Source organism: Emydura macquarii, unplaced genomic scaffold (assembly GCF_026122565.2).
Source record: "Emydura macquarii macquarii isolate MOO-44397 ecotype Brisbane River unplaced genomic scaffold, CSIRO-AGI_Emac_v2 contig_587, whole genome shotgun sequence".
Classification (NCBI taxonomy): domain Eukaryota; kingdom Metazoa; phylum Chordata; order Testudines; family Chelidae; genus Emydura; species Emydura macquarii.
Genome location: NW_027130724.1, coordinates 8076759 through 8104302, shown reverse-complemented (window position 1 = coordinate 8104302; position 27544 = coordinate 8076759). Strand labels below are relative to the sequence as shown.

Sequence of the window (27544 nt, the reverse complement as noted above, 5' to 3'; positions counted from 1 at the left end):
TTATTTCCATTATACAGACGGGGGAAAAAAAGAATAGGGAGGTTAAGTGACTTGCCTAAGGTGTCAATGAGTCAGCAACACAGCTAGCCTGTTTCCTAATCTATGCTGTAATCATTAAGCCATGTTTCTGCCACATCTTTAAGAGCTATGACCTCTTATACTATCAATATGTATCTTATTAGGAATCAGGGCAAAATTTCTGGTGTTTTAAAAACACCTAACAATTTCTTGTCCAAATTCCATGGAATTTATGACTGAAGCCATATTTATTAGGGAGGGGCAGTGGGGTATACAAATTCTTTCTGCAAACCAAAACCATGCAGCTTAGAACTCTGTTTTACAACTACCTTTATGAAATGTGGTTTACAAAGGTTTTCTTCTGCCTTCTGATTATTCAATTTTTATTCCAGGGGGGATTGTGTGTGTGTGTGGGGGGAGGGGGGGGGGATGTATTTTTGACATGTTAAGTTAAGAGAAAGCCAAGATATAGAAAGCTGATGGGGACAAAAAGTAAGTATTTAACAGTACTCATTTGTATTTAGTTCATTTCTTGAGTTTATTATCCATTTCTAATTAATGTGCAGATCATTCTGTTAAATTGTAGAGCATTAGTCAAAAGAGGTGGTGAACAAACTACTCTCTGGCCTAAAATTGCAAATTTATCCTCTTGTTAGTGAGGGCTTTTTAATACAATTCTAGATCATCACCAATATCCTGTCTGTCATCTGTATTGGGTGTAATGGAAAGTACTGATGTCTTCAAGATATTGTTGTCTTTCTACTTTATTTATTTTATACAAGCAAATACTTTAGCCAGATCCTGCAGTCCTTTCTTAAGCACAACTGCTACTGAAATATTTCCCTAACTAAAGTCTCTGAATTTAAGCATGTACTTAAAGGTAAGTCCTTGCTGAAGTGCTTTTCTGAATCAGGGTCTAAATTCTGAAGTTATTACCACTATTTCAAATAACTTGCTACAGAATTATAACTAGCATATATGAGAAATAGGGCTAGTGCTTATTAGCACATACTCCAGAGCACACTAAATTAGGGCAAACTGTTGATCCATTTCCCTACTTCTGATCTTTTGGTTTTCATTCTACCTTTCTGAGGACTCCTTTAGCATAGTGTCTCTTTCAGAGTTCTGTCCTCTCTTCTCTTTATGCTCTTAGTGACCTTAACCACTCCAGTGGTTTTAACAATTATGTCCTGCCACCATCTCAAACTAATTCTCTCCAAAGATCAGCATTTTGTTTTTCCTTCTAAATCCTTTTTTACTGCTTCCCTTCTCAATTTTTATTAATAACTAATTTGGTTGTTTCCAGAATACTCTGAACGTTCTCCTCTCAGACATCCTTGCTTCATCTCTTTCCCTCAGTAGATTCAAACCCTGCTGCTGCTGGTCATGTTGCTCTCCTACCAGTGTGAAAACAGCATTCCTAGCCCTGAATTCCCATAGGACCTGATCCAAAAGCCTACTGAAGTCAGATGGAGTCTTCCTACTGTTTTGCATGGGGATCAGATCCTTAACTGGCTTCCTGTTCTTAACTTCATCCCATATAACCTCTTCAAATTTACCTTCAGTGCCCTGTGTAATCTCTCTGTCCCCAATATCTCTACTCATTTTCCCCTATTCTCATGCTATGCATCCCAATCCTCTTAGTCCACCAACCTTTTATTTTAAGTTTAATTTTTCACTCTTCCTGTGCTTGGAACAATCTCCTTCCTCACCTTCCATGTCTTTCCTTAAAATCCACTTCTTTTAGAAATGCCTAAGCCCCACAGACTCCTGAACTCTGTTTTGCCCTTATAATTTTTTTTTTTTTTTTTGGGTCATGTCTTTCTTAGGCTGGGAATGTTTCTGATGCTGTAAAGCATGTAAATTGATGGTCCTGTGAGTAATTTTTACTAAAGGTAATAGTTAATTAAATACACACAACTAACTGACAGCTACTCTTGCAAAGTAACAGCTGTTAAATGTTTTAACTTTGATTCATAAGTATTATAAACAGGAAATATTGTTTCATATTAGAAAGTAAACAGGCCTCACCCAAATAAGTATTAGGGGATTGGACTCAGTGGAAAAGTGTGTCAAATCACCTTGATTAGCAAGGGCTCATGGGAATATGTTGCTAGGTTATTCTGTTTAGCCCTCTTTGCAACAAATCAAATTACAAAATAATTCAAAAAGCAACTACGATTCTTTTAGCAACCATAAAATTGCAAGAAAGTGGCATGAACTGATGACCAGACAAAAGGAAATTTGTTAGCAAACATCAAATGCTGCAGGTAGGATTACAAATATGCTGTTTAACCAGACTTCTCAAAACGAGGTGTGTCATTGAAATGGACAGCATAGTATTTATTCCCTGGCAATCCCTGAAGGTGTCACTTTAAGTGGATTCTACTGCTCTTGTTAATGAATGTGATTTGGCAACCAGAAGAAATAAATGAACTCTGGGTATTGACTTTGAGATGTCTTTGGTTACCATCTCACTCAAAGAAAAGGGTTAGGCACATTTTATAGTAATTTTTTTTTAATTTAATTTTTGGTCTAACCGTTTCAAAAATACAATGGCAAAATAGATGAATTTATGAACAATGTATGGCCCCTCATCTAAGGTTTAAGAAAAAAAAAAAAAAAAGCCAGGTGCCACTAATTTTGATAATTTTTTTTAATACTTCTCATTGACACACACACACACAGATCTTGTTGATTTTATAAAGTGAACCTTTATTGCTGTCAGTGCTCCTGGTAATACCCAGTTTTGAATGATTTTTTTTTTTTTGTATCTTGAATTCTTTTCATGGTTAAGATGGATTTTCACTAACTGTTAAACACTGCAAATTCTGAACAGATGAACGAGTCTTTAAAGACAATCTATATGGTTTAATTTCAGTCCCGGGTTCCATCTTATGTGAATTCTATAACTAAAACGAGATGTTAAAAAGTGACTAGTGATTAGGTGTCTCAATTTTTGAGTGCTCAACCTAAGACATCTTAAAGGAGCCTGATTTTCAAAGGTTGAGAATGTAGCATGCTGAGAATGCAAATTTCAAGTTGTGTACCCCTCAATCACTAGACACTTCTAAAAATCCTGTCTTTGGGGTCTGGTGATAATCTATATTGCAACAGCGGGGTATATGTTAAAACACAGCTACTTCAAAGTCAGGTGACCTTAATAAAAGAGAAGCTGCAGCATGGACATCATAAATAGAAAATTTAAATAGATAATATCCCCCAGGAAAACCATTAACTTAGCAAACTGCCCTATGTCTAACAGGAAGCAGGGGGGGAGGGAAGCATATAATATTGTTTAATTAAAGCACTGTCACCTCAGTGAGTATTAAAACCCTCCAAGTTACTGCCATTTGGTGAGCAACTGGACACAGGAACATAAAATGTGTTCATAAATAATTTTAAAGGGGTAATGTTTTTAGAGCATATAAGTTTCAGTGTACACTGTTACAAGGACAATAGGTTTCTCAGCAAGCTGTCTAGCAATGCATGACAAGGTGTCTCTTGTCATGCTTATTTACGTATGATAGAATAAATTTAAGGGAACCCACTGCTCCGTTTAACATTTGACAGGCAACGCACCTGTCCGGATTCATCTTTCTCTGGTGGGAACACACAAAACCAGCTCCCTTGCTGGGCTTCTGCCATTGCTGCTGGAACCCTGTAAAAACCAGCACCCGTCACAAGCAGTGACCATATGATGATGGCCTAGGGGGCATCGCCTTGTTTGGTAGAGAATAATTTTGTTGCAGCATGAATGATATGCTGGTTATAGACAGCAGCCAGTCACATAGAGCATCTCAGCAAAATCTGACATAATGGACCATGCATAAGCTATTGTAACAGTAACTAAGGGCTATTGCTGATATGTCTGGAACTGCCCTTCTATAGTACAAGGCATTCCTAGAATATGGAATTAATCAGTAACAGTGGACATGTGCTGCAAAAAATTGGAAATTCAGCCTCCCTCACGCTATCCTGTAATCCATGTAACTCAAGATCATTTCTAAATATGGACTAAAATAGCATCAACACAATTGTATCTCTCTTACTCTGTGGATTGTTCAAGTTCACTTTCAGCCATGGAGAAATGCTCAGATGATATTGCCAGCTAGGTATGTCAAAGTTACGTCTTCACAGGGCTTTGGATGAAAAGGGTCTTTCTACTGAGTAGAAGTTGTTGGATAAAGAAGTACATCCTATAAAGCTTATACCGCTATGGAGGGGACTTGTTTATAGGTAATGAGTAAAGTTAATGCATTGTGGAAGTCATTTGGATCACACCTGTTCTGTGGAAAGTTGAAAGCCATACATGGTAGCAGTGTGTTTCACTTGAACAATTTGCTCAGGCTGTGCTTTTCTCCCCTGTTGACCTCTCAAAAGCAACACCCATCATTGCAACTTAGAGGACTGAGTATTGTAATTCCCTCGCAACAGGTCACAGCAAAGTATTTCCATCACTTGCAGCTTGTTCAGAATGCAAGAGTAAATTTGCTTACAGTGTGTGCAACCATGGTCATATTGCCCCAAGCCTGTATTCTTTAGGTTGTCCTTAAGTTGAACAAACTGGGCCCTGCTTACATTCAAGACCTCCTCCATGATCCATGTTCTGATGGCTATTTATACCAACCTCTTAGGGCTCCCACAGCTACATCTCATAAGCAGACAAGTGTGCCTTTTTCATAGGGCTCCCCACTCAACCTCTCCCTGCTCATTTTTTTAACTACTCTTAACTGTTTTTGTAATAGGACCACTTAGCTCCTTATTTACCTTCTTTTCTGTCCATATTTTTCTTGTGATGGAGTCTACTACTAGATGATTTTAGAAGGGGTTTTTCCAGTATAATTTTAATAGTTTTAGAATTTTTTAAAGCACAAAAGTACAATGTGTCAAAAACAATGTTAGAATGGGTATCATATATATCATTGCTTCAGGTTCATCACTGCCATTTGGTATGTGTGTGAAGTTAGCCTGATACAGAGCTGGCCCATTAACCATTTATTAGCATGACTCTTGACTTAGTGATGACCAAAGTGCACACGCAAGAAGCCAAGTAAAATGTTTGATTTATTTATTGCTAGATCCTGAATATTGTTAACCTAATAAAACTGAGTTCAAATGTCTGGGACTGTGTTAATGTAGTTGATTGAAAGCAGGTAGTGTTACTGGCACTTTTCTCCAAACAGAGTATACATACAGTATTCAAAATCCAAACTTAACAGTTTCCTAGATTTTGGCTTTATTAATAACTGAAACAAAACAAGACTCAGCCTGAGCTTTCCCTCTCAGCGTGGCTGTTGCTAGTGTTTCCCTCCTGGACCACTCTCCCTTCTGAGTCAAAATGTGCTCCAACCTCTCTTATATACTTAAATTGGATACAGCTGATCCAGACCCAATGTGACTGCAAAACGTTTATCCAAGATGACTCAAAGGAAGGGCCCTGCTTCCCATGCAGGGTCCTAGAATCTGCCACGTTACAAAAGGTTAGGGAGCTGCTAGTACAATAGTTCACATATCATAGGGTCTCAACCTGAGGAAAAGGACTAAAAAACCCAAGGAGACAAAGTACTTGAAATGTAATAGTTTATTTAACATCTGTAGAAGAGAGAACAAGTATTCCAAGATTCTGGTATTCTCAATACTTTGGTTGTTACACAGATTGTCCACAGCCTGTGTAATTTAAAGGAGCAGTAGTAGTATTTACAGGAGTAACAGCTTCAGTGATAATTATACCTTTGCACAACCATCAAATGCGTTCTTTCCATGAAGAATGCAACATTAAAACAAAATCTGAATAATTGCAACAGAGATGTTATTGAAATAGAAATAAACAGCCCGATTCTGAACTCAATTAAAGCTTACATGGTAAAACTCCTATTGACTTCAATGGAACAAGATCTGCAATTAAAAAATGTGTTTGAAAAATGCTATTAGAGTATTGGAGAGACTTCTCTAGGGCTTTTATGAATAACAGCCATAACAATCTAGTCCTGAGTCATAAAATTGAACAGAAATTTCAAATTGGAATATATGAACGTCTTGAGACCTCTTCAGATCCTCTTTTCTCTGCAGTACTGTATCAGAAATTTTGCTGGGAGTCAGAGAAACATGTGGCCTCATTCTATATCTACTTATGCCAGTGAGAACTGAGAGTATGTCAACTGACATGAATGGAATTACCCTGAAGTAAAGCCAGTGAAAGTGGGAAGAGAATTAGGGCCATAAACTTGTCGGTGGCTGGAAAGGGGTTAGTTTGGATGAACAGGAAGAAAAAGATGTAAGCAAGTGCTACATATCCTACTGACTGTGTCCATGTTAAACCGAATTCTCCTTATTCTGGCCCATGAAACCTAACAGTTTGTGAACCCAAGTTTACAGGATTAATGCAGTAGTTCAGTTCTTGCAATTTAATTTCCTCATTAGCCTCATTCCCTAAGTAGAGTATTAATAATGTAAATGTAGTTTCATCAATTATTGCTGTATCTTTAAATCCCTAGAGTAACTGAATTCATCCAGGATACCTATTTAATCAGTAATTATATTATGTGGTAACTGACTCTGGAGTTTAATTACTAAAACCTCAGGCTTTAATCAGAAAGATTATTTCTGTAAAAGAAGTGCCCAGTGAGAGGCCCATAGATGTTTAAGGGTTAAATATTTTTTGTCACACAGTGAAGGGTTACTATAAATTCTTAAATGATTCCTGTAAAGCTAAAACTGCACTGTTCCATGTGTGTTCCTTAATACAACGACTACTTTTAACACTTGATGCTTGCAAAGCATTGTACAAACATGAGCCAATTAATTCACAACAGGAAAGAATCATACCTATTTTTACAGATTGGGAAATAGGCACAAAAAGCTTGAGGCTTAAATTTTCAAAAGTGACTTGTGATTCTGAGTGCCCACCTAGATACACCTTAAAGAAGATTCCTTTTCAGAGGCTGGGAGCTCACCACTTTCTGAATATTGGGCCCAAATAAGATGTTTTAAGTTGAACACCTAAATGCTGAAGCACACAGTCACTAGTCACTTTTGAAAATGTAAGTGTAAGTGGCTTGCCTAAAACAGAGTGAGCACCAATGACAGAGCTGAGATCACATCTCAGAAATCATAACTCCTAGCCCTATGTATGATCACCTTGGGTACACTGCCTGCCTTTGTCTGTCCTTGATTATGAAATAAAGTCATAGTGCATATCTTTACTGGCACAATTTGTAGCTAGGGCCGATGTATTCTTTTGTTTTTCCCTTCAACATCTAACAAATGTTCCCATAAGCCAGTTTCAAGAGAAAAGCTGGTATTCTTCCAGTAATGTTCCAGTTCCTTGCCTCAGTTTCCCCATCTGCAAAGCTGAGATAAATGACATTTCCTTTTGTAAAGCATTTTCAGATTTATGGATGAAAAGCATTATCCTGATATTAAAACATTGTTGAACATTTATATCCTAATAACACCCAAGAACCCGAGTCAGAATCCCCATTATGATAAATGCTGTACAATACATACAGCCTCTGCTCTGAAGAGCCTCCTAGCTAAACAGTCAAGAAGGAAAACCAAGATAAGCAATACCAAAGGAGCATGTTTTATTAGTTGTCTGTTTTTTGGGTTTTTTTTTTTTTTTTTTTTTTTTAATTATATGTCCCAAATCATCTCCTCTCCCATTTCCCACAGTTTCCAGGTCAGGTGCTGCTGTTCGCCTGCTCTGCCCCTGTTGCCCCAACAAAAAGTTCCTTCCACCTTGGCTTGTCCACCTCTGAGAAATAGTTGGGGCGCAGGGAGGGCACAGCCAATCAGATCGTGCCTATGTTTCAAGTGTATAAAGGCATGGCTTGGCCTCTCTCTAACTACAGTCCAATAGGGCTTCCATTGCACTTGACATTCAGGCTCTTATCTCATGGCCTGCGGAAGATAGGTTGGTATATCCTCTTGTGCCTTCACAGTTTAACATGGCTTCAGCCTCTCTCCTACCCCAATAAGAGAAGACAATAAGGTTGTTTTAAAAGCAATTTCTGTTGTTACTAAGTTTAACTACACTATTGACATGATAAGGCACCAAAATAATAATGGGTTTGTGGGATTTTGTTTTGCAGTAAAGCAGAAAATGGTTGGTTGTACTCTGCACTTCTATAGCACTTTTCATCAAAGAATTTCAAAGCACAAATGATTAATAAATAAAAGGTAGACCTCAGAACACCTCTGGAAAGTAAGTAGACATCATTCCTATTGTACAGATAAGCAGAGAAAAGTTAAGGCAAACATTTTCAAACATGGCCTTTAATTTTGAGTGTTAAATTTTTAGATGCCGAAGGGCTGATTTTCAGAAGTGCTGACACTGACAGTTACTGATGAAACCAATAGAAGATATAGGTGCTCCACACCTGTGAAAAGCAGGCCCAAACTGTTCAAAACTTGACACTCAAATTTAGAGCCCACGTTCAGGCCATTGCTCCCCTTCACTTAAACTAATGCTGTGGATCATCAACACTTCTGACAGGCAGCCCCTTAGTGAATTTCCCATGATCACACAGGAAATCGGCAACAGAGCCAGCAAAAGAACCAAGATATCCTGCCTTACCCATTATCCTTCCCATCTATCTTTAAGGTAGTACACATTTAAGCAGTGTAGCAAAAGGCAAGTGTCCATTTGTTTAAGGTTATGTTTTAACACTTGGCTTGATAGTTAGAGAATAATGCATCATTTAAATGCATTAAAATTGCACTAAAAACAAGTAGATGTCCACATTTTAAATACATTGTATGCACTGGATCCTGCAGGCTTTTATTCACATAACCCCACAGAAGTTTATGCACTCCAACTGCGGCACTGCATATGGGGCACTCCTTGTAGGATCAGGGCCACTAGCAGGAGTAACTTATTACATCATAACTAAATCCTACTGAGTCATTATACTCTTGTATTTTTCCTAGAACGGTATCAAAAGAGGTTTCACACTCCTCAGGTCTATACAACAGGAGCACTTCTGTGTGCAGGCCCCAGGCTGTAGTTAACCTGAGAAGTGCAAGAGAAGGAACTGCCTACACTCCAGACAACCCAGGGGGCTAGGCAAGTGCATGCTCAGAAGAGATTCAGAAGTCATAGCCCCTCAGTCTGACTCCAGCTACTGAAGATGCAGGGTCAGGCCACAAACATCAGTGAGGACCTTAGACATAACACCTGTGGGGCCTCACTTTGCCTGGGTCTTCCTGCGCCCTCAGCGGTCACCCCCTGAAATCCTGAGGGATGGAAGTGTGCTTAGCTGAGTCTCAGGCTCCCCACAGGACTGCAAGGCTGGCGCTTTAAAGACAAACACCCACAGCAGAGAAGCTGCTGGAGCTGGCTTCAACGTGTCACAGCCACTAAGCATCCCCGTATCATTTCCTCGTGTCTGTCCCTTTAAATACCCAGGTCCCAGACGTGACAGTCTCCTCCACCCGCGTGCTTAGACTCAGCCGTAAAGCTCCCGCTCCAGCGCACCGCCCTTTTATCCGGGTGGGCGGGCGCGCGCGCGCACTTATCCCTTCCCCCTTTCTCTCTCTCTCCCCTCCCCCCCCCCCCAAACCGAGCCGCCCTCGCGACATGATTGGCTAAGCGCCACTCCGCCGGATAGTCAACATGGCCCGCGTGCAGAGCCGTGGCCGTGACTCCTAACGAGCCAATCGAGGTGGGCTTTGCTCTGCGGGTTGCCTGAGCGTCGCCCAATGGGAAGCGGCCTTCTTGGCGGCGGCGCAGCCCGAGTGAGTCTGCCTGTGAGAGGAGCCTGAGCGCTGGTGGGGGGGGCGTGAGGAGACGCGGGGCCCGGGTAGGTAAGGGCTGGGGGGGCTGGGCCGGGCTCCTCGTCCTTCCCAGGCTGCAGCCGCGTGCGCGAGAGACAGTGGGGAGCGTTAGATGCGGAAGGCCCGTGCCTGGGCTGGGGGCCTTGTTTGCGGTTGGAGCCTCGGGGGGGGGCGGCGGCGGCGGCGGCCGCCTGCCTGGCCTGGGGTGGGGCTCCGTGATCGGCGTGGGCTCCCCGCGGCAGTGGGGCGGACCCAGCCCGGCGGGCGGGCGGGCGTCATGGGGCGGCTGGAGTGAAGCGGCTTTCGCTGGGCCGGGGAAAGTTAGGTTTCGCGGGGCGGATGTGGTGGGGAGCGCCTCAGTGATCGTAGGCCTGGGCCGAGGGCTCGCGTACCTCCGCTCTGCTCCCCGACAGGGAGGTATGGTCTCGTCTCTCTGCTACCCCGTCTCGTCTCTGGGGGCCCCTGGACCAGGGGGTTCACTTCTTCCACTCTCCTTCCCCATTTGCACACTGCAGCCGTGCTGAGAGAGTGAGGCGCAGAGTCTTACTACCCACTAAGTGGCTAGGTGCGTTTCATACTCTCAAGCGGGATGGGCTTTGTTTTGAGACATTCCACGAGTGGAAGGGCAGAGGAACAAGTATAGAGACACTGGGAAAGGAGAAGACAGCTAAATTATACAAGTCACGTTGACTTATTGCTTGCTGTGTGGCAAGAGTAGGCCTTAAGAAGTGTTTAAATATGGACAAGGAAGAGGTCATGTGAACCAGCTCAAGGAATTCCTGTCCAATTCCTGTTTTTATTCATCTTAGGTTTTTCTCAGCAAGAGTATGAAGTTTATGCATTGGTTGCTGCCTACAGAGTTATAGGTCTGGCACAGATGTTATACTTTCCTCTTTGGTTTGGCTTGGCTATGGACAGTGGCAGCCAAGGTAGCACTCAGTCTGTCCTGCAAATTCTGGAGGATATTAGTATTAAACGAGTTTGTCACAGTAGTACCTATGGGCTAACCGGGAGTGAGGACTAACTCTGCTACACAACCACAGAGTAGTAAGTGGTCCCTACTCACAGAAGAGTTTATAATCTAATTAGACAAGACATGCATGTCCGTAGGAAAAGCTATAATACAAGCAGAGTGATGGCATTAAACATGTTAGTTATGCTATTTATTTATTTTATTTTTTTGAGGGCATTGATTTACTTAGGATTTACAAACCCCCCTTCTGGTGCTTAACGTTTATTGTTGGCCTACGTGGGAGGAGATGCTCCCACATCCCTTCAACCATGTTTGTTCCTATGCTGCTTCAGCTAACCTGTGTGGTGTCTGATTTGCAGCAGGCAGATTTTGTGCAGCGTGTTTCCCAGGACTGGTGAGGTGGAGGTGTTTTATTTTGTTTTTGTTTGTTTTAATATTCTGTCACTAATGGCATAGTTTGAAGATAATGGATTGCTTGAAGTATCTGAGACCATAATTTGGCCTTCAAAGCTTATTGGTGTTGATGCTCAAGAAATAACTTTTGATTTTAAGCTCCAAAACTATAAACTGAGCTTGCTTATTATGGAAGTAATCATGGCAGTAAACATGGAAACGCATAATTTCACTTACTTTCACACTGAAATGCACTCTAATTGGTTGTGTGACTTGCATTCAAAAACACCTGGTTTTATCATACTTAACTCTTCTAGAAAGTTCTTTTAATATTTCTCCCTTCAACACCAAAGACATTGACAAGCAATTCCATGTGAGGGAGAGCACAAGCTTGTTTTAAAAGTTGTACTATTTTTGATTCCTCTGCTCCTCTTAAGTTTTCTCTTATTGGAAGGGCTCTCTTTGAGAGTTCCTCTTCAATAAGTTTTGAAACATTGTGGAAGTTTCAGAAAACTAGAATAAAGCTAATGATGATGTGCTATTTTTTAAATAGGGTAATGGTCATTGATACAGAGCCATCTGGATCTCTTGAGAAGTGGGGCTCAAGCAACAAGGTGTTTAATACGGCTAAATGTCATCTAGGTACAAAGAATATAGGCCATACTGACATGATGGGATGCTCTATCCTAGAAAGCAGTGACTCTGAAAAAGGTTTGGGGTTGTGGGTAGATAATTAGCAGAACATGAGCTCCCAGTACACCATGTGCAAGGGGGCTAATACAGTGCTTGGATGCATAGACATGGGAATCTCGAGTAGGCGTAAAGAGGTTATTTTACCTTTGTGTTTGGCACTAGTATGACTGCTTCTGAATACTGTGTCCAGTTCTGGTTCCTACAATTCAAGAAGAATATTGATCGAGTTCAGAGAAAAGCCACGAAAATGGTTAAAGAATTAGAAAACATGCCTTTATAATAGTGACTGAATTTTTTGAGTCTGTCTATTTAGCTTAACAAAGAGATGGTTAAGGGGTGACTTGATTGCAGTCTGATTATCTACACAGAAAACAAGTATTTAATGATGGACTCTTCAGTCTACCAGAGAAAGGTATAACACAGTGCAATGGCTGGAATTTGAAACTAGACCAATTCAGAATGGAAATAAGGCATACATTTTTAAAAGTGAGAATAACTGATCAATGGAACAATTTACCAATGGTAATGGTGGATTTCTCCATCACTAACCATTATTAAATCTTTTTCTGAAAGAGAGGCTGTAGGAATAATATTGGGGAAGGTCTATGGCCTATATTATACTGGAGATCAGACTAGAGGATCACAATAATCCCTTACGGCCTTGGACTCTGTGAATGCCCCAAATTTCTAAATTCTTACACACTAAATTTCTTGGAGACAGGTAAGTGCTTGATACTAGGATATTGCATCAGTTGTTGGTGTCTTGATGTTAATTTATATAGGAGATTGGCCTTCCTCAGCTCTTTCTTGAGACATGGCAATGCTCAAACTCGGCCTTAGGCCCTGATCCACAAAAGTGTTTAGGTACCTACTCCCCAGATTTTGGCTCCTAAGTCACAATTGTAGGCTCTACTGTGATAAACACAACAGCAGCTGACTCCTGTAGGTGCCTAAACTTGGTGCCAAAGTTTTCAGGGTAAATATTCTCTAGGTGCTGAAGTTTCTGCCTCTGGACATGTGCACTGCTGCCTCACTCCAGGTTTCCTGTACCTAAACCCCAGATCAGTCTGCGAACCAGGGGAAGAAAAGCCTTCTCCCACATATCTCTGATGCAGGGCTTGATCACATACACCTGCTCAAAGGCTGCATACAAGATCAGGTTTCATTCAAAAACTGTCTGCTGGAGGAGGAAAAGGGATTAGTATTCCCCTTAACGTCTAGCCCAGTGAGCGCACACTTGAAATGGTTGAGTTCTGGGTTCAGTCTTAACCCCTCCACCTCACGAGTAGGGCCCTGTGCAGATACAAAATTTGTATCCATATCCTATCCATGATCTGCAAGAATGGTCTGTGGATGTCTATGGATATAAAGCAGATATCCACAAATTTTCAGGGTTCCACTTATAAGGGGAGATGATTTGAATGGGGGTCTCCCACCTCTTGGGAGAGTGCTCTAACCACTGAGCTATGGGATATTCTGATGTGCGGCTCCTTCAATCTCTCCTGTTGAAGCTATTCCACTTTGGATGATTATGTAAATAATCATTGGGCCAGAGAGAGAGAATAAGACTGTAGGCTGGTGGTTAGGGCCAGGTATGAAGTTTAGGGTGAGGTAATAGATAGTGGGAAGTGCTTGAAAACTGCATGTTCTGTCGTCTCAAGTTAGGAAAGAGTAGGGGAAGAAAAGATTAGGAGAAGGAGAAAGGACTGTTTCAGCTCTTTGATTGTACTGCTCTTGGTCATGTTTGTATTTAAGAATATGTCCGTGTGCTCCTGTTTGGGACAAGAGGTGAATGAAATGACTAGGTACTGGGTAACATAAGAGAAATGCCTTTTTCAGAAAAGGAATGGGGAACCTATATAGGAGGTTACCAAATAGAATTATCTTACTGATACATAACCTAGGCTTTAACATTTTGTTTTTACTATAGCTCAGGTCTTATGATGCCATAAGAACAGACTACAGACTGAAATACTGAGCTCTTTACGTCCCTTCAAAGTGTACTTAACGGTTTAAAAACAAATATTCCATGAGTTCACATCATATTAATGGACTAGAACAACTGCTTACAAACTTAACATTCAGGTGGCGTTAGTCCAGTGAAAGATGTACAATCATGAGCTCCTACTTATGGCTGTTGGTATATTGATTCTTCCTCAGCAGATCCTGCAACTATTGCAAGCATGAGGCTTTAATAAAAGATTTTGTTACTTTTATGTAAGAGCAACTGTATTTTGTCTCTTAAATATTTTATATTTTGTAGGTGGATACAAGCATACCGATGGCAGATAACAGGTAAGTCAGAATGCTCTCAATATTTGTATAAACAGAAATGGCTTGCTACTTACTGGTGAGCTCTGAAGATGGGTATCGTCATGATAGAACCACTTACTAAACTTGGATAATCAAAAATAGGGAAGGTTAGCCAAAACATTAATGTTTTTTCCTACAAAAAAGGAAATTGAATTGGTGACATGGGAAGCTAAGAATATTGCATAAATAATGTGTAAGATCGCTATGTTCTTAGTATTGCCTAGAACAGTGATTCCCAACCTGTGGCCCGCAGGCCAAATTTCAAAGTGGTCCACTGCTCTCCTCCCGCTTGCCTAAGGACCCATGTGGCACATGTTGCCATGGGACTATAAGACCGGTGCAGGCTCCTTGCTGCAGCCAAGGGGATGGGAGGTCAGTGAAGAACTGCTTCCTTCTGGCTGCAGTGGGGAGGGAGGGGGCTGCTGATGGAGCAGCCAGAACACACCGGACTTGAGGAGGGGCAGGACTCTCAAAATCAGTGCCTTCCAGTTTGGCCTGAATTTAGCAGGCCACTCACTGTGATTTAGCTGCCAGGCCATGTGCTTCAGCATATAGTGACAGTCACTCATCTACGCTAGTGCTTTTTCTGAGTGCGTGACATACTGTGAGTAATTTGTAGGTATAACTTTAACTGTTTTTAAGTTTAATTTTTTTATTTGCTTTGCACTAAATGTTTACTTTAAATATGTAGTGATTTGTAATCCTTAATGGTGCATATGTCTATACATATTTTTTTTTTATGACTGGATAGACTGGTGGGCCCTTCAGGGTTGTAAAAATGATATTCGTGGCCCTTGAGCCAAAAAGGTTGAGAACCACTGGTCTAGACTGTGAAAGAAGTATGCTACAATTATCTTAAATCTGTTTCCTTGTTGTCAGAACGTCAATCTAAAGTTTGTCAACATAGTAGTTTAAGTTGTACTAATACTTTTCAGTTTGTTGGTAAGATAGTCTTATTTTTTTAAGAAGAGCGAGCTGAAGACCAACTGAAATTGCAACTTTTTCTAATTTGTCAAAAATAACTGTTTTTACTGGAATTCAGAAAAAATCCCTCTTGATCAGAGGGTTTTCAGGGATAGGGAAATAATCTAAGTTTTGAGGCTCTGCATTGTGTTTCATCCTCTGGACTGTACACTTTGTAGGGTCCTAATATTGCTCCTGCCTCAGTTGGGAGTGAGTATTTTAAGCTCCTCAGGGGAAAAGAATATGTCGTCATCTTGATCTTGTGCGGAACTGAACATGCTGCACATAACATTATTGCTGCACAGAGGAAGGACTCTGCTTCCACAAAATCTAGTGTTCTAAAACTAAATTTGTGGTCCAGAGCTTAGTAAAAATACACTAGTCTCTGAAACAAAATTTACATATTGATATCAAAAGTTCAGCTTTAACTAACATGCCGGAACAGCTCTCCTTCTACCATCTTTAGGGCAAATCTCATTTGCAGATTTCACTTACTCTGTGGTAATCAGAGTGACTTCTTTGACTATTTAATAAGAATTATATTCAATACATGTGAGTAGGGAAATAATATAAAACACTGCATGTGCTGTGTTGTTTTACTTTCAGAGCTGCTAATGTAATTTTTCATCTTGATGATGATTTTTAAGAATACCCATAATTTGCTATAATAATATATTGTTAAAGCCCTATTTAACTTGCAATATTGCGGATTTCACAATATTAGGCTTCCCTGCAGTTTTGACAGTGAGCTCTGGCTACCCCAGGATTGAGAACAGGACCCCCTGCTGTCAGTCCCGGGCGGCAGACAGCAGAAAAATTATGGAAAAGTAATTATGGATGTTATTGCAAATAATAAGGTCCATTATTACTTTCCCACAATTTTCCATGGCATGTCCACAACTCCGCAGCAATTTTTTGACAACCATCCCACAATTCAAGTAGAGCCTTATGTGTATTGTGCATTGCAAGCGTAAGAACACAATGACCTGAAGAATTTAGTCTAGTTAATAAACAAGATAAAAGCTTATGGAAAAAGGTAACCATACATGTTTTCTTGCATTTGCATTTAGAGATAATTTGTTCTATGGATTCCCAAACCGTAGTCTGTGAACTACCAGTGGCTTGGGGGGTAATTGCTGATCAGCTTCCTGGTGCTAGACCCCTTTTGTCTACAGCTAACTTACATAAAGATGGCTAAAATATTTCACTTTCCCTGTATCACTTTTCTATGTCAGCAATTGCTGTAGCTGCCACAGGATTGTTATACAGTTGTGAATGAGTGAGGAGGTAGTCTGCAGACCACATATGGGAGTGGAGATGGTTCACAAGATTATCTTCTAATGAGAGATGGTTCACACTGGGAAAGTTTAGGTACCACAGACCAAAGGCCAGTCTGCATTGTCAACATTAAGAGACATATCTACTTAGGTCTTACCTCTCTGAGCCTTCAAACCCAACTTAAGTTGCTGGGGAAGCTTTTATAGCCATCACATCTCCCAGAACTTGGTTTTAAAGGGTTCATATTATTTTTCTTTGTAAATGTAACTGATTGTTCCTGGATTTCAGGCTATCCAAATTTCAATAAACCAATCCCAAAATATATTTATCTGAAACTCTTGTTCTCACCGGACTTTGGGTGTTTTGGTTTTGATTCCCCTGCCTAGAGAGGCATTGAATAATTACATGACTTATATTTCTCCCTCTCTCATCATTTGAAGAGTTTGGATCTCTCCCCACTCTTAGACAAAACTGAAATAAGTTTTGCACTCTCAATTGCTTTGTGTCACAACATCCTCCTGGCCAAGGGAGGATGGATGCAGCTCAAGGATTATTCAGTTGATGTGAGAACTTTTCCCGCAAGTGACTAAATGCTAACTCTACAGCTCCGTACTTTCACGAAATAAAAGAATTAGCTTGATATCCAAACTCTGATTTCCAGGTCTCAGCCATCTGAATACAAGGTACTGATGGCAACAAATGTCTTTTAATGGGATTGACACATTTTAAACTTCTGCTCTGCATCATACTTTAAAAAGAGCATTAAATACTGTTAGTGATTTCATAATTAGATGCACTAACAAATATTTTTATAGTGAGCTGGTGTTACTTTTTGGTGTATAAATCTAACTTTGTTGGCTTTTTTAGTAAAGCAGAAGATGTTGCTTCAGATTCTGTGGAAGCTGCTAAACATGCAAGTGATAAAAAAGGTAAGTGTGAATAGTAAGTAACTGTATATGATTATACAAAGGTGATAAGCCTCTTGTCTGTCTGCCTTGTACACTGAAATTTTTTTCTATACAACTATAAAAATGTTTATATACAAAATTGCGTATGTGTGTGTTTATAAATGGCTCTGGTAGTGACCACTAGTTAAGGCTGAGAGGCCATTTTTAAGTTAGCCCTTCTTTTTCAGTTGCTCATGTCTCTCATTCTTTCTGGGCTAAAACTTTTCTTGTTTTGTGCAGCCAACAATGAAGAGACTTTGAGTTTTGACCGTATCAGTTGATCCAGTTTTTGTTCAAGTTTGGAAACACTTTACCTTTTTCTTTAATCAGAACATTTTTGCAACTAAATAAAATGACAAAATAAAAACTTCAGACTTGTCTTGTATCGCTCTTGCAAGTTTCTTCAGAATTTGAAGATAATTAGTTGCATATCTTTAAAATTGTGAACATTTTTAAAATGGACAGTCTTTTGTGCTCATTAGTTCTCACGATATGGGATTTTGAACATGCTTGAAGCGCATTTGCTAAAGAATGTCCTTTATTGGAGAAGACAGAAAAAACTCAAGCTGAATCTTTCAACAAATTTTAAATTTCTAATTAAAGACTTCGTGCAAATGTAGTGGGATGCATTCAGGTTGCACAGGCAACCTTAGTATTGGCATTGAATAATCTGGATGCTTGATGTTGCAGCCTTAAATTTCTTTTAGTTTTTATTTTGGTTTGGTTGGCTGGTTTGGTTTTTTTTGGTAAATTTAGAAATATATTGGGTCCCAGCACCACACACCTGAATGCTTTCAAAGCTCTATAAAAAAAAAGTAACTTTTATGATTAAAGGCCAACAGTGAAAACCACCAGACTCCCAACCACCTATCCCTACTATTAAATTAAACCAAAAATCTTTCAAAGGCTTCAGAAGTCTTAAACTGTGCATGAAGCTTATTAAAGTTGAGCAGGCTATTAGAGCAGAGGTCCATAAACTATGGGGCACACACCCCCTAGAACGTTCAGGGGAGGGGTGGGCCTGGGCCAGACCCCACTGGGGGCAGGGAGGGAGCACCACCCAGCCCCTCTTGGGCCCCAACTGTGGCCCTGCTCCTGGCCTCCACTGGAAGAGTAAAGGGGATATGGGTTAAAATGTTTGGGTACCACTGCACTAGAGGGAGAGAATTTTAAAAGCACAGGTTTTCTATTGAGTACCTTTGCTGCTTCCCATGGAAGAGTTTAACTTCAGGAGCAATGCAATAGATCTGAACTCCCACAGCGGGACTCGGAAAAACATGATCTTTCAGGTAATTGGGTCCCACACCATGTGAGGAGTTTAGTAAATTATAACTAGAACCTTGAATTGTATTTGGAAATGAATAATGGCCAGTACAATGCTCATAGCACCTGGCCAAGCTCAAAAGTTGGGCTGCTGCTTTCTGCAGTGCTCAAAGCTTTTGGCCATTTTCAAGGTCAGCCGCAGTGTTTGCAATCTGGCCAGAAATATAACATAGTGGTTTTTCTCTTCTCTTCCCACTCCCGCCTCCTGTTTATGGCTGGCTCAAGCTGTTGAGCCAAGCTTAAATGGAGGGTAGGGGAACCTACATGTTCCAGGTGCTACTCAGGGAAAATTATGAATCCACCATGCCCCGTCCCTCCTGCTGTGAACCTTGATTACAAAGGTAGGCCTGACTTCCCAACTGGAAGATGCGGTTGGTGTCCTCATGCAATTCTCATAAGCAATCCAGGGAAATGTGGTCTAAATGAAATAACTATAAGCTAGGTGCACAAATGGTTGAAAGAACATACTAAAAAATTAGTTATCAATGGTTGTATCAATGGTTGGCTGCCAAACTGGGAAGGTGTATATACTCTGGTCCCAGAGGGATCAGTCCTGGGTCTGGAGCTAGTCAATATTTTCATTAATGACTTGGAATGGGGAGTATGCTCACAAAATTTGCAGATTACATCAAGTTAGGAGGGGTTGCAAGCACTTTGGAGGACATGATTACAATTCAAAATGACCTTGCAAATTGGAGAATTGGTCAGAATTTAAAAATATGAAATTCAATAAAGATAAGTACGAAGTACTTCACTTAGGAAGAAAAAAGAATCAAATGCACAAATACAAAATGAGGAATAAATTGATGGTACAGCTGAAAAGGATCTGGGGATTATAGTGGATCACAAATTGAATGAGACTCAGCAATGTGGTGCAGCTGTGAAAAAGGCTAATCTCATTCTGGGGTATATTAAGGATGTGGTATGTAAGACAGAGGAGGTAATTGTCCCACTCTGCCTGGCATTGGTGAGGCCTCATCTGGAGTGTGGTGTCCAATTCTGAGTGCCAGGCTTTTGGAAAGATGTGGACAAGTTATACAGAAACTGAAGGAAAACAGAACAACTAAAAGGTTTAGAAAACTTGATGTATGAGGCAATGTTTTAAAAAACTGGGTATGCTTAGACTTTAGAAAAGACAGATAACAGCCTTCAAATATGTTAAGGGCCATTAGAGAGAGGACAGTGATCAATTGTCCTCCATGTCTGTTGAAGGTAGTATAAAAAGTGACTGGCTTAATCTTCAGAAAGCAAGATTTAGATTAGATATTAGGGAAAATGTTCTAAGTATAAGGGTAGCTAAACTGGAATAGGCTTCCAACGAGGTTGTGGAATCCCCATCATTGGAGGCTTTTAAAAACAGGTTAGACAAACACCTTTCAGGGATAGTGTAGATTTTCTTGGTCCTGCCGGGGAACTGGCCTTGATGACTTTTCGAGGTCCCTTCTTGTGCTACATTTCTATGATTCTGGGATTCTCCATGTGCATTCTCTTGCCCATCATTTTCACTTCTATCTTTCTGGTTTGAGTCTAAACCAGTTTTGCTGCTGACGACAGTTTGGTACAACAGTGATTATAGTTATGAGCCAGAGTTTTAATAATGTTGCTTAATGGCACTATCAAAATAAATATTTAAGATAGCACATATCAGTCTAAACCTATTCAGATTTGTATTAAGAATGTATTTTTATTTTAATAGAAAAGCTAGCAGATCAAGTGATGCAAAATCCACAAGTCCTGGCAGCTCTGCAGGAGCGACTTGACAGTTCATCTCACACTCCTTCAAGCTATATTGAAACGTAAGTACAATGCATATCAGACTTTCAGCAAGGCTGAAAAAAAAATAGACCAGAGTTATGTTTTAGTCAGGAAAATAGAAATGGCCGAGTAAGGAGTGTTGCTGCTTTAATAGATGATGCAACGGCCACCATCCTAGAGAGGATGACCCAAATTGACTGAGTTCTACAATCTACTAGACTAAAGTTGCATCCTGAGAGGAGAGTGGTTCACTTTATGTTCAGTTTCTTAAATTTACTCATTTTTATATCCAACTTTAATTTCCCTTAACTGGGTTTTGAATCACTTATCTGAGATTGCTTCCATCATCATCTCTCTTCTCACTCGGTCATGTTTGGTTTTTTAGAGCTGTGTTCTCTAGAGTCAGCACTATGATATAGAGTGAAGAGTTCAACGCTTTTCAGGATACCACCCCATGAATACATGCTTTTCTCTACAAAATACACAATCCTTTTCCATAGAAGGGTCAGCGTAATTGTAGTTGCACAAACTTAGATCTTTAAACAAAGATGTTACTTTCTGCTCTCTGAAATACAGGGAGGTTGGTGAGCCAGGAGATGGAAGTTAATCGTATCAAAGAGTGACATGAATAAGAAGATTCTTATAAAGCTTTTAAATGCATATTAAGAAAGGAACTTTGTGAGTTGGGGGGAGGGGGTTATGGCTAAACCAAACCTTCCTATGACAAAAGAGTATAGCTATAATATCAGGATAATGCACAATGAATATTGGATGATGTGAAGAAGCTAACCTTCTAGACATACATTGCTGTTTATTTCTAGTTTACCAAAAGCAGTAAAAAGAAGAATTGATGCCTTGAAACAGCTCCAGGTGAAGTGTGCCCATATAGAAGCTAAATTTTATGAAGAAGTTCATGATCTAGAGAGAAAATATGCAGCCCTCTATCAGCCTCTCTTTGATAAGGTAGGTAGACTATAAAGATATTTTCAAAACTGCTGTTTTCTCTATAACTTCTTTGATTTGGGGGTAAATAGAGAGAGAAGAGTAAAATAGAAACAAATTATCTTTTTTCCCTGTCCTGTTTTTCCTGCAGTTGTCTTAAAGAGAAGCTTGAATTACCAATCTAAAACTCTAGCCCTTGTTCTTTTCTCATCTTATCAGATGTTCCATATTGTAAAAACTGTACCTCCAGTGATAAAGGCTGTAGTTAGACAGAGGGAAACTGCTGGAGAGCATTGTAAAATGCTCTTTTCTTCTCCTCTGATTGTATTAAAAACCCCAAGACTTGTGGTCAGTTTGTCCATTTACTGGGCTTTATAGCAGATGCAATAGCATATCCAAAGCATGTTTTTGAAATCATTATTCCAGCACCAGTCAATCAGTTAAGTCTTCTCCTGCAAGGCCTGGCACCAAAACTAGTTGATTATACATTTAAAAACAAACAAACAACCCCCACAGGAACGAAACAAGGGGCTAACAAAACAAGGTAATACCTTTTAAAAAAAAAAAAAATATATATATATATATATATATATATATATATATATCCCTGTCAGATTCCTAAACTCATTGCTGGGTGTAAAAGAAGGTATAGCGAGTGTGTATTTTGTGTGTATAGCGAGGGATCTGGGGTTTATTAGAACTACATGACATAGTACATTTCAGCAACTTTTCTAGATTCCAGCTACTCACTTTAAAAAATTTTTTAAAAAACCAAAACAACACAAACAGTACTGTTGAACGTGTGACAATATTTACAAGTTACTATTTCTTTTGTTTACGTTCAGTGATGAGAAAATAACAAAAACCTTTTTGTGAGTGGAGAGTGATGTACATATTCTCAAATGTAGACACCTACACAAATTAGGCAAAGATTCTTCTCTTTGACACCAGAATTTCCCTCATTGATGGAGAATGTTCTTTAGTACAGCAGATTGCTTGTTCTTAATGTCAGCTGTTGGTTCTTACCTAAATTTTGGCTTTGAGTAAGGACATTCGCCATGTTGGATGTAAATAATTGTCTTCAAAGAGTTCATTATTTCATCTTCGGTCTGTTCATGTCTTCATTTCTTTGCATAGCTAATGCATTTTTCTGAATAATCAATTGATATGCTTGTAATTGGACTTCTCTTAAACATAATCTGAGATCAATGTTTTTAACAATCACTCCAATTTCTGATAGTTCTAGGAATGTGTCCCACTATTCAGAAGATGTAGCACAACTTCTGTACTCTGCAGCATTGACAGAATCTGACCCAGGGAGGATCATATTAGTGTGGTGGCATAGCGGTGGCATGGAGCTAATATACTAGTTTTGCACCACTCTCCTTACTGCTGGCCAAGGGAGTAAGGTTGGTGCTTTACTAAGCCCTGTTGATCTCTGGCTGCATTTTCAGCCTCTTGGTGGTGTTAGCAGCCTGTGTAACTCAGCCAGTAGACTGCTGCAAAGTTACGTTGGGGACTTGTCTCATGCAGAGCCAGTGGAAAAAGTGAGCTTTGTATCATCTTTGCAGCCTCCATCTTTCCTCTCTAGCACTATGATCCTCTGCCGTGGCTGAGGATTGGCTCTTTGGAGCAAAACACTTTTTTTTTCTGCTCCTCTGTTGTGTGTACGGGTCTCTTTAGCAAAAATGCAACTAAGGCCTGGTCTACACTAGGAAATTAGGTTGGTAAAACTGCTTAGGGATGTGAAAAACCATACAGCTGATTGTGCAGTTAAATCAACCTAACCCCTATTGTAGACAGTGCTAGGTCGATGGGAGAAGTCTTCCCATCAGTGAAGGCAGTGTCTTCACAGAAGTGAGGTAGCAGCACAACTGCAGTGGTTTGTGTGCAAACATACCCAGACTGCTATTCAGGAGTAGGAACAGTAAAACTGTATTTGACAGAACCTTTTTTATAGTCAAAGTAAGCAGACTATATAAGTTTTTTTTGCTCATGTTCAGTGATACCTACTTGAAATTGTAGTAGATACAAAACTTTCAAACAATTGTGACTTCGTTTTTTGTTCTCACTTTAAATATAAGTAACTCTCTAGTTCTGTTCTGTTCATTTGTGTTGTAGCTTACTGTTAATGCATGTGGTAACCATCCTAAGTTGTCTGTAACTGTTACCTTTACGCTCTTTCCTTACTCTAACTAATAATCAAGAATACTTATCGATCCTATTCATGTCAGTTGTTTTTCCTAGATTTTTGAGGATTGTTTTGCAAGTTGGGAGTCGTGAAAGACTTAATTTTGTATTTTACCAGAGGCAGTAATTTTGCATTGCCTTTTATAGCAGCCCAGGGAACTTGTTCAAAGTAACCTTTATCTGCTTTAGTATTTTCTCTATTAAATGTATAACTCTCTTGTGCAGAGAAGGGACTTTGTCACTGGTGAGACTGAACCTACAGATGCAGAGTCAGAGTGGCACAGTGAAAATGAGGAGGAAGAAAAACTAGCTGTGAGTAGAAATAAGCTAATGATTAGTTTGAAAATTTGAGAAAGTACTAAGTTTTGTTTATATAACCTGAAAGATATTATCTTAAATCTAATATCTTCTAAGTCTAGTTTTCATATAGAACTATTGCATTAAGCACAAACGTGCCCTGAACACAATGTCACGTAGGACTTGACTACACAAACAGTTAATTCGTGGCAAGTTGGGTTGTGAATTAAATCTAGTCCACCATGGGCTAACTCTCTGTGTGGACCTGCTGATGCGTATTAACAGTTTGTTGATACTTTTTGATATCATACTGTTTCGAAGAGGACAAGATCAAAGTACATTAACAAACTGTTAATGCATGTCAGCAGGTCCACACAGACAGTCCATGAAAGGCTTGTGTGGTGTAGATTTCTCACTCCAGCTTGCTGCGAGTTAAATGTTCATGTAGACAAACCAATACTTTCTTCATTGTTCTAAAATCATAATTCAGTTTGCTTTTAATTTTTTACTTAAGCAAAAATACTTAAGCTAAGAAGACTTAACAGGAAGGGAGAGGAGTTATTTAAGTGAAGGGCCAGTGTTGGCACAAGAACAAATGGATATAAACTGGCCATCAGTAAGGTCAGGCTTGACAGAGGTTTCTAACCATCAGACAAGTGAAGTTCTGGAACAGCCTTCAAAGGGAGTTGTGGAGGGGGGAGAAACCTAGCCTGTTTTTAAGGCTGAATGTGATAAGTCTACAAAGGGGATGGTATGATGAGATTGCTAACAGCAGTCTTGGATTGGGCATATGCCAATGTCTCCAGTGGTCAGTGACGAGACATTAGATGGGCTGGGGTGGGGGGCTTCTGAATTACTACAGAGAATTCTTTCCCCTTGACTGTCCTGGGTTTTGCCCACATGTTTAGGGTCTCACTGATTGCTATATTTGGGTTTGGGAAGAAATTTTTCCTCAGAGAACCTGGCGGGGAGGGAGTGCATCTGCCTCTGTAGCTTGGGGCATGAGTCACTTGCTGGTATGAACTAGAGTAAATCATGGATGCTCTGTAACTTGAAGTCTTCAGATGAAGATTTGAGGACTTTAGTAACTCATCCAGAGATTCTGGCCCTGCTACAGGAGTGGATGAGTGAGGTTCTATGGCCTCCAGTGTGCAGGAGTTCAGACAGGATGATCATGGTGGTCACTTCGGGCTCAAAGGCTGAGTTTAAATTTCAGCAACTTACTTACTGAATTTTAACACCAGTATATTGCTCTCAATCCATACTGTTTAATGGTTGTATTGCCTTATCATTTGCACTGTTCGTAACCTGTTAACAGTATCTTTCTGCTAATGGGTTCCATTCCAGTGCTACATAAATCACCAAAGTAATAAAAGGCTGGCTGGTTGACTGGCTAGCTGGTCTTTATTTTGGGGGACATAACTAGGTTTTAGTGCAAAGTACAGATTTGACAAATAGATGTCTCATACTTTGGTAAAATGTATTGTAAAGCAAGTTTTATTCTAATAAAAAGCATGCTGGATCCTTCGATACTCTGAGCTATTGAAAATATTTAGTTTTAAGAAGGGTCTTCTATAGCTTCAGCATGTTCCATTTATGTTTGAGTTTTAGGGACTCTCAAAGTTTGCCACCTTTCTGCAGAGAAGCAACTTCTTTAAGTTCAAAAAGTGTCTTTTTACTTTTCCTCCTCTCCAGTTTTTTTTCTTCCTGACTTGTGCTCCATTTTCTTCAGTCATTCTTATCTCTCTGCAAAATTAATATTGCCCTCGTTCTGTCTTTACTAGTCATTGTATTTGGTGATAATCCACAATACTACCAAATGCACAGACAAGAAGGGTTTATAAATCCATGGGATGAGTGGCAACAGTTTATGAAGTTACCAGCATGTGTTTGAGGACTGCTTTTTTTGTCACTTCCGGCAGTCTGCAAGCAACTTAGGCTTGAAGTTATTGTCCGAGATTTCCTATTTACCTATTCTTATGTATATGCACAATTTCAATTAATCTTACAAACTGCTGTAAATATTGCCCAAACATAATCCTCTGGTAGCTGTAATAAATTGCTGTTCCCTGCTCTTGACTCATTACTCAAATAGCAGATCTTGTGGAGGCAATTCTAAGTGCTTCTGGTGATGCTACCTAGTGGTGAGAGTGCATAGCAGCAGAATTCTTCATAATCAAGAACTGGATTTGCTGCAGTGTTGGATGGGAACATAGTAGCAGGGACACAAATTAACACAATCCCATGCTGAATTTATAGTCCTGTATTAAAATTTCTCTCGACATACAACAAGCAGGTTTCATATATTTTTGTAATATATTTGAAGACTGTGGAGTTGTGCCCCAAAGAGAAGAACCCAGACATCATATTTTGTAGGTACTTTTCATTATTACACTGTCATGACTGATTAACGTTTAAAATAACCATACATTTGTCAGGTGTTTCCTAGACTTGGAAAGACAGTCTTTGCCCCAGAAGCTACCAGTTTTAAATTTTAGATGGAGCACAGTGAAAGTAACAAACAAAGAGGGATTGGTCTGTTCCTTGCCCTATAGAATAATACCTTTGCTTGGTTTAGTCATGTACCTATCTTTAAATTTTATTTACTTTGTGTATTTAAAAATCCTTGAGTGTATAGCAACTGAAATTGGAAAGGTATCTGTTTCTATCTTGTAGTCAAGCCATGTAAATTTGAAAGCACTTTAAACTAAGTGCCAAACCAGCAGCAGTGTATGTACTTTAAAATTTACAAATATGAAAAGATAGTTGTAAATCAACTTGGGATCTGTTTGACTTGATTTGTAAGTGGAATTAACTATCTTGTTTAAAACCATCTCTAAACTTTCAAGTCACAATTTTTAGGAGTCTGATAGCATCTACTTCTTAAACTAAGTGAGGAAAGCTCTTAATTATGGAGAGTTCATGCTTTTCTTAAACATTTCTATGTTTACTTCACAGGGAGACCTCAAAAACAAAGTAGTAATAGAAGAGAGAGAAGCAGCAGCAGAAGAGTCAAATCCCAAAGGAATTCCAGACTTCTGGTTTACAATCTTTAGAAATGTAGATATGCTAAGTGAATTAGTACAGGTAAGCTTTTTCCAAGGAAAAAGTTAACTTCTTCTAACTGTTATATATAAACTATACTTTCTTTTTCCCCCAATTACTAGATGATATTTGAGGAAGATGTGTGTAACCAAGAGCGTGCAGTTCTTGAGAATTCTTTATCTGGTCTTTGTCAAGTAAAACACTTGAAGATAGTTTGCTTGCTTGTTACTAAGTGAAAGTTTATGATAAATAAGATCTAAGCTTTTTTTAAGTATTGCAATTAGTTCTGCATCTATTAGAATATATATTCACATACTACTTACAAAACACTTATTTCCATGTGGTTTTTCCACTTTATTTCATAAAGTTTTAGGTAATTATATAATATAAGGATATCTTGAGCAAGTACTTTAAACTGGCTGTATCTGTATTAGACTGGACTTGCACATTTGTTAAATTTTGTTGCAGTCTACCCTTATACAATGTATCCTAACACTTTCTGTTAATATTTTTTGGAATAATCTGTTCAGCAGTGGAAATAGTAACTGAAGCGTTAATCTTCCAAGAAGTTAAGTTTTCAGTCACATGCTACACTGGGAGATGGCAACTTTTAACTTCAAAGATAAAATGACAGATT

At 39.6% G+C, this 27544-nt stretch overlaps 1 protein-coding gene, 1 long non-coding RNA gene and 1 other non-coding gene across 10 annotated transcripts in view; 2 read left to right on the top strand and 1 right to left on the bottom strand.

Annotated features, from left to right (window-relative positions):
* Window positions 1-7816: 7816 nt before the first annotated feature.
* LOC137147984 (uncharacterized) lies at window positions 7817-9457 on the bottom strand. The gene is made up of 2 exons (XR_010918408.1): window positions 9211-9457; window positions 7817-7985 (listed from the first exon to the last, which is right to left on the bottom strand). It is a non-coding gene; the product is annotated as an uncharacterized lncRNA (long non-coding RNA).
* Window positions 9458-9660: 203 nt separating this feature from the next.
* The window catches only part of NAP1L4 (nucleosome assembly protein 1 like 4), a 41625-nt gene continuing 23741 nt past the window's right edge, over window positions 9661-27544 (top strand). For 2 of the 8 annotated variants that reach the window (XR_010918439.1, XR_010918438.1), the window contains exons 1-7: window positions 9664-9756; window positions 14118-14149; window positions 17276-17337; window positions 20375-20474; window positions 21255-21396; window positions 23791-23877; window positions 26821-26949. Coding sequence is in view for 6 of the 8 variants with exons in the window: in XM_067540620.1 (XP_067396721.1) it covers window positions 9721-9756; window positions 14118-14149; window positions 17276-17337; window positions 20375-20474; window positions 21255-21396; window positions 23791-23877; window positions 26821-26949 (588 nt within the window). In the remaining 2 variants the exon portion in view is untranslated. Of the gene's footprint in view, window positions 9822-10337; window positions 10361-14117; window positions 14150-17275; window positions 17338-20374; window positions 20475-21254; window positions 21397-23790; window positions 23878-26820; window positions 26950-27544 lie in introns of those variants that run through there. The other 6 variants (XM_067540622.1, XM_067540620.1, XM_067540619.1 and 3 more) reach the window with 6 other exon arrangements.
* Window positions 25155-25284, top strand: LOC137148190 (small nucleolar RNA SNORA54). Its single transcript, XR_010918469.1, has one exon. It is a non-coding gene; the product is annotated as a small nucleolar RNA SNORA54 (small nucleolar RNA).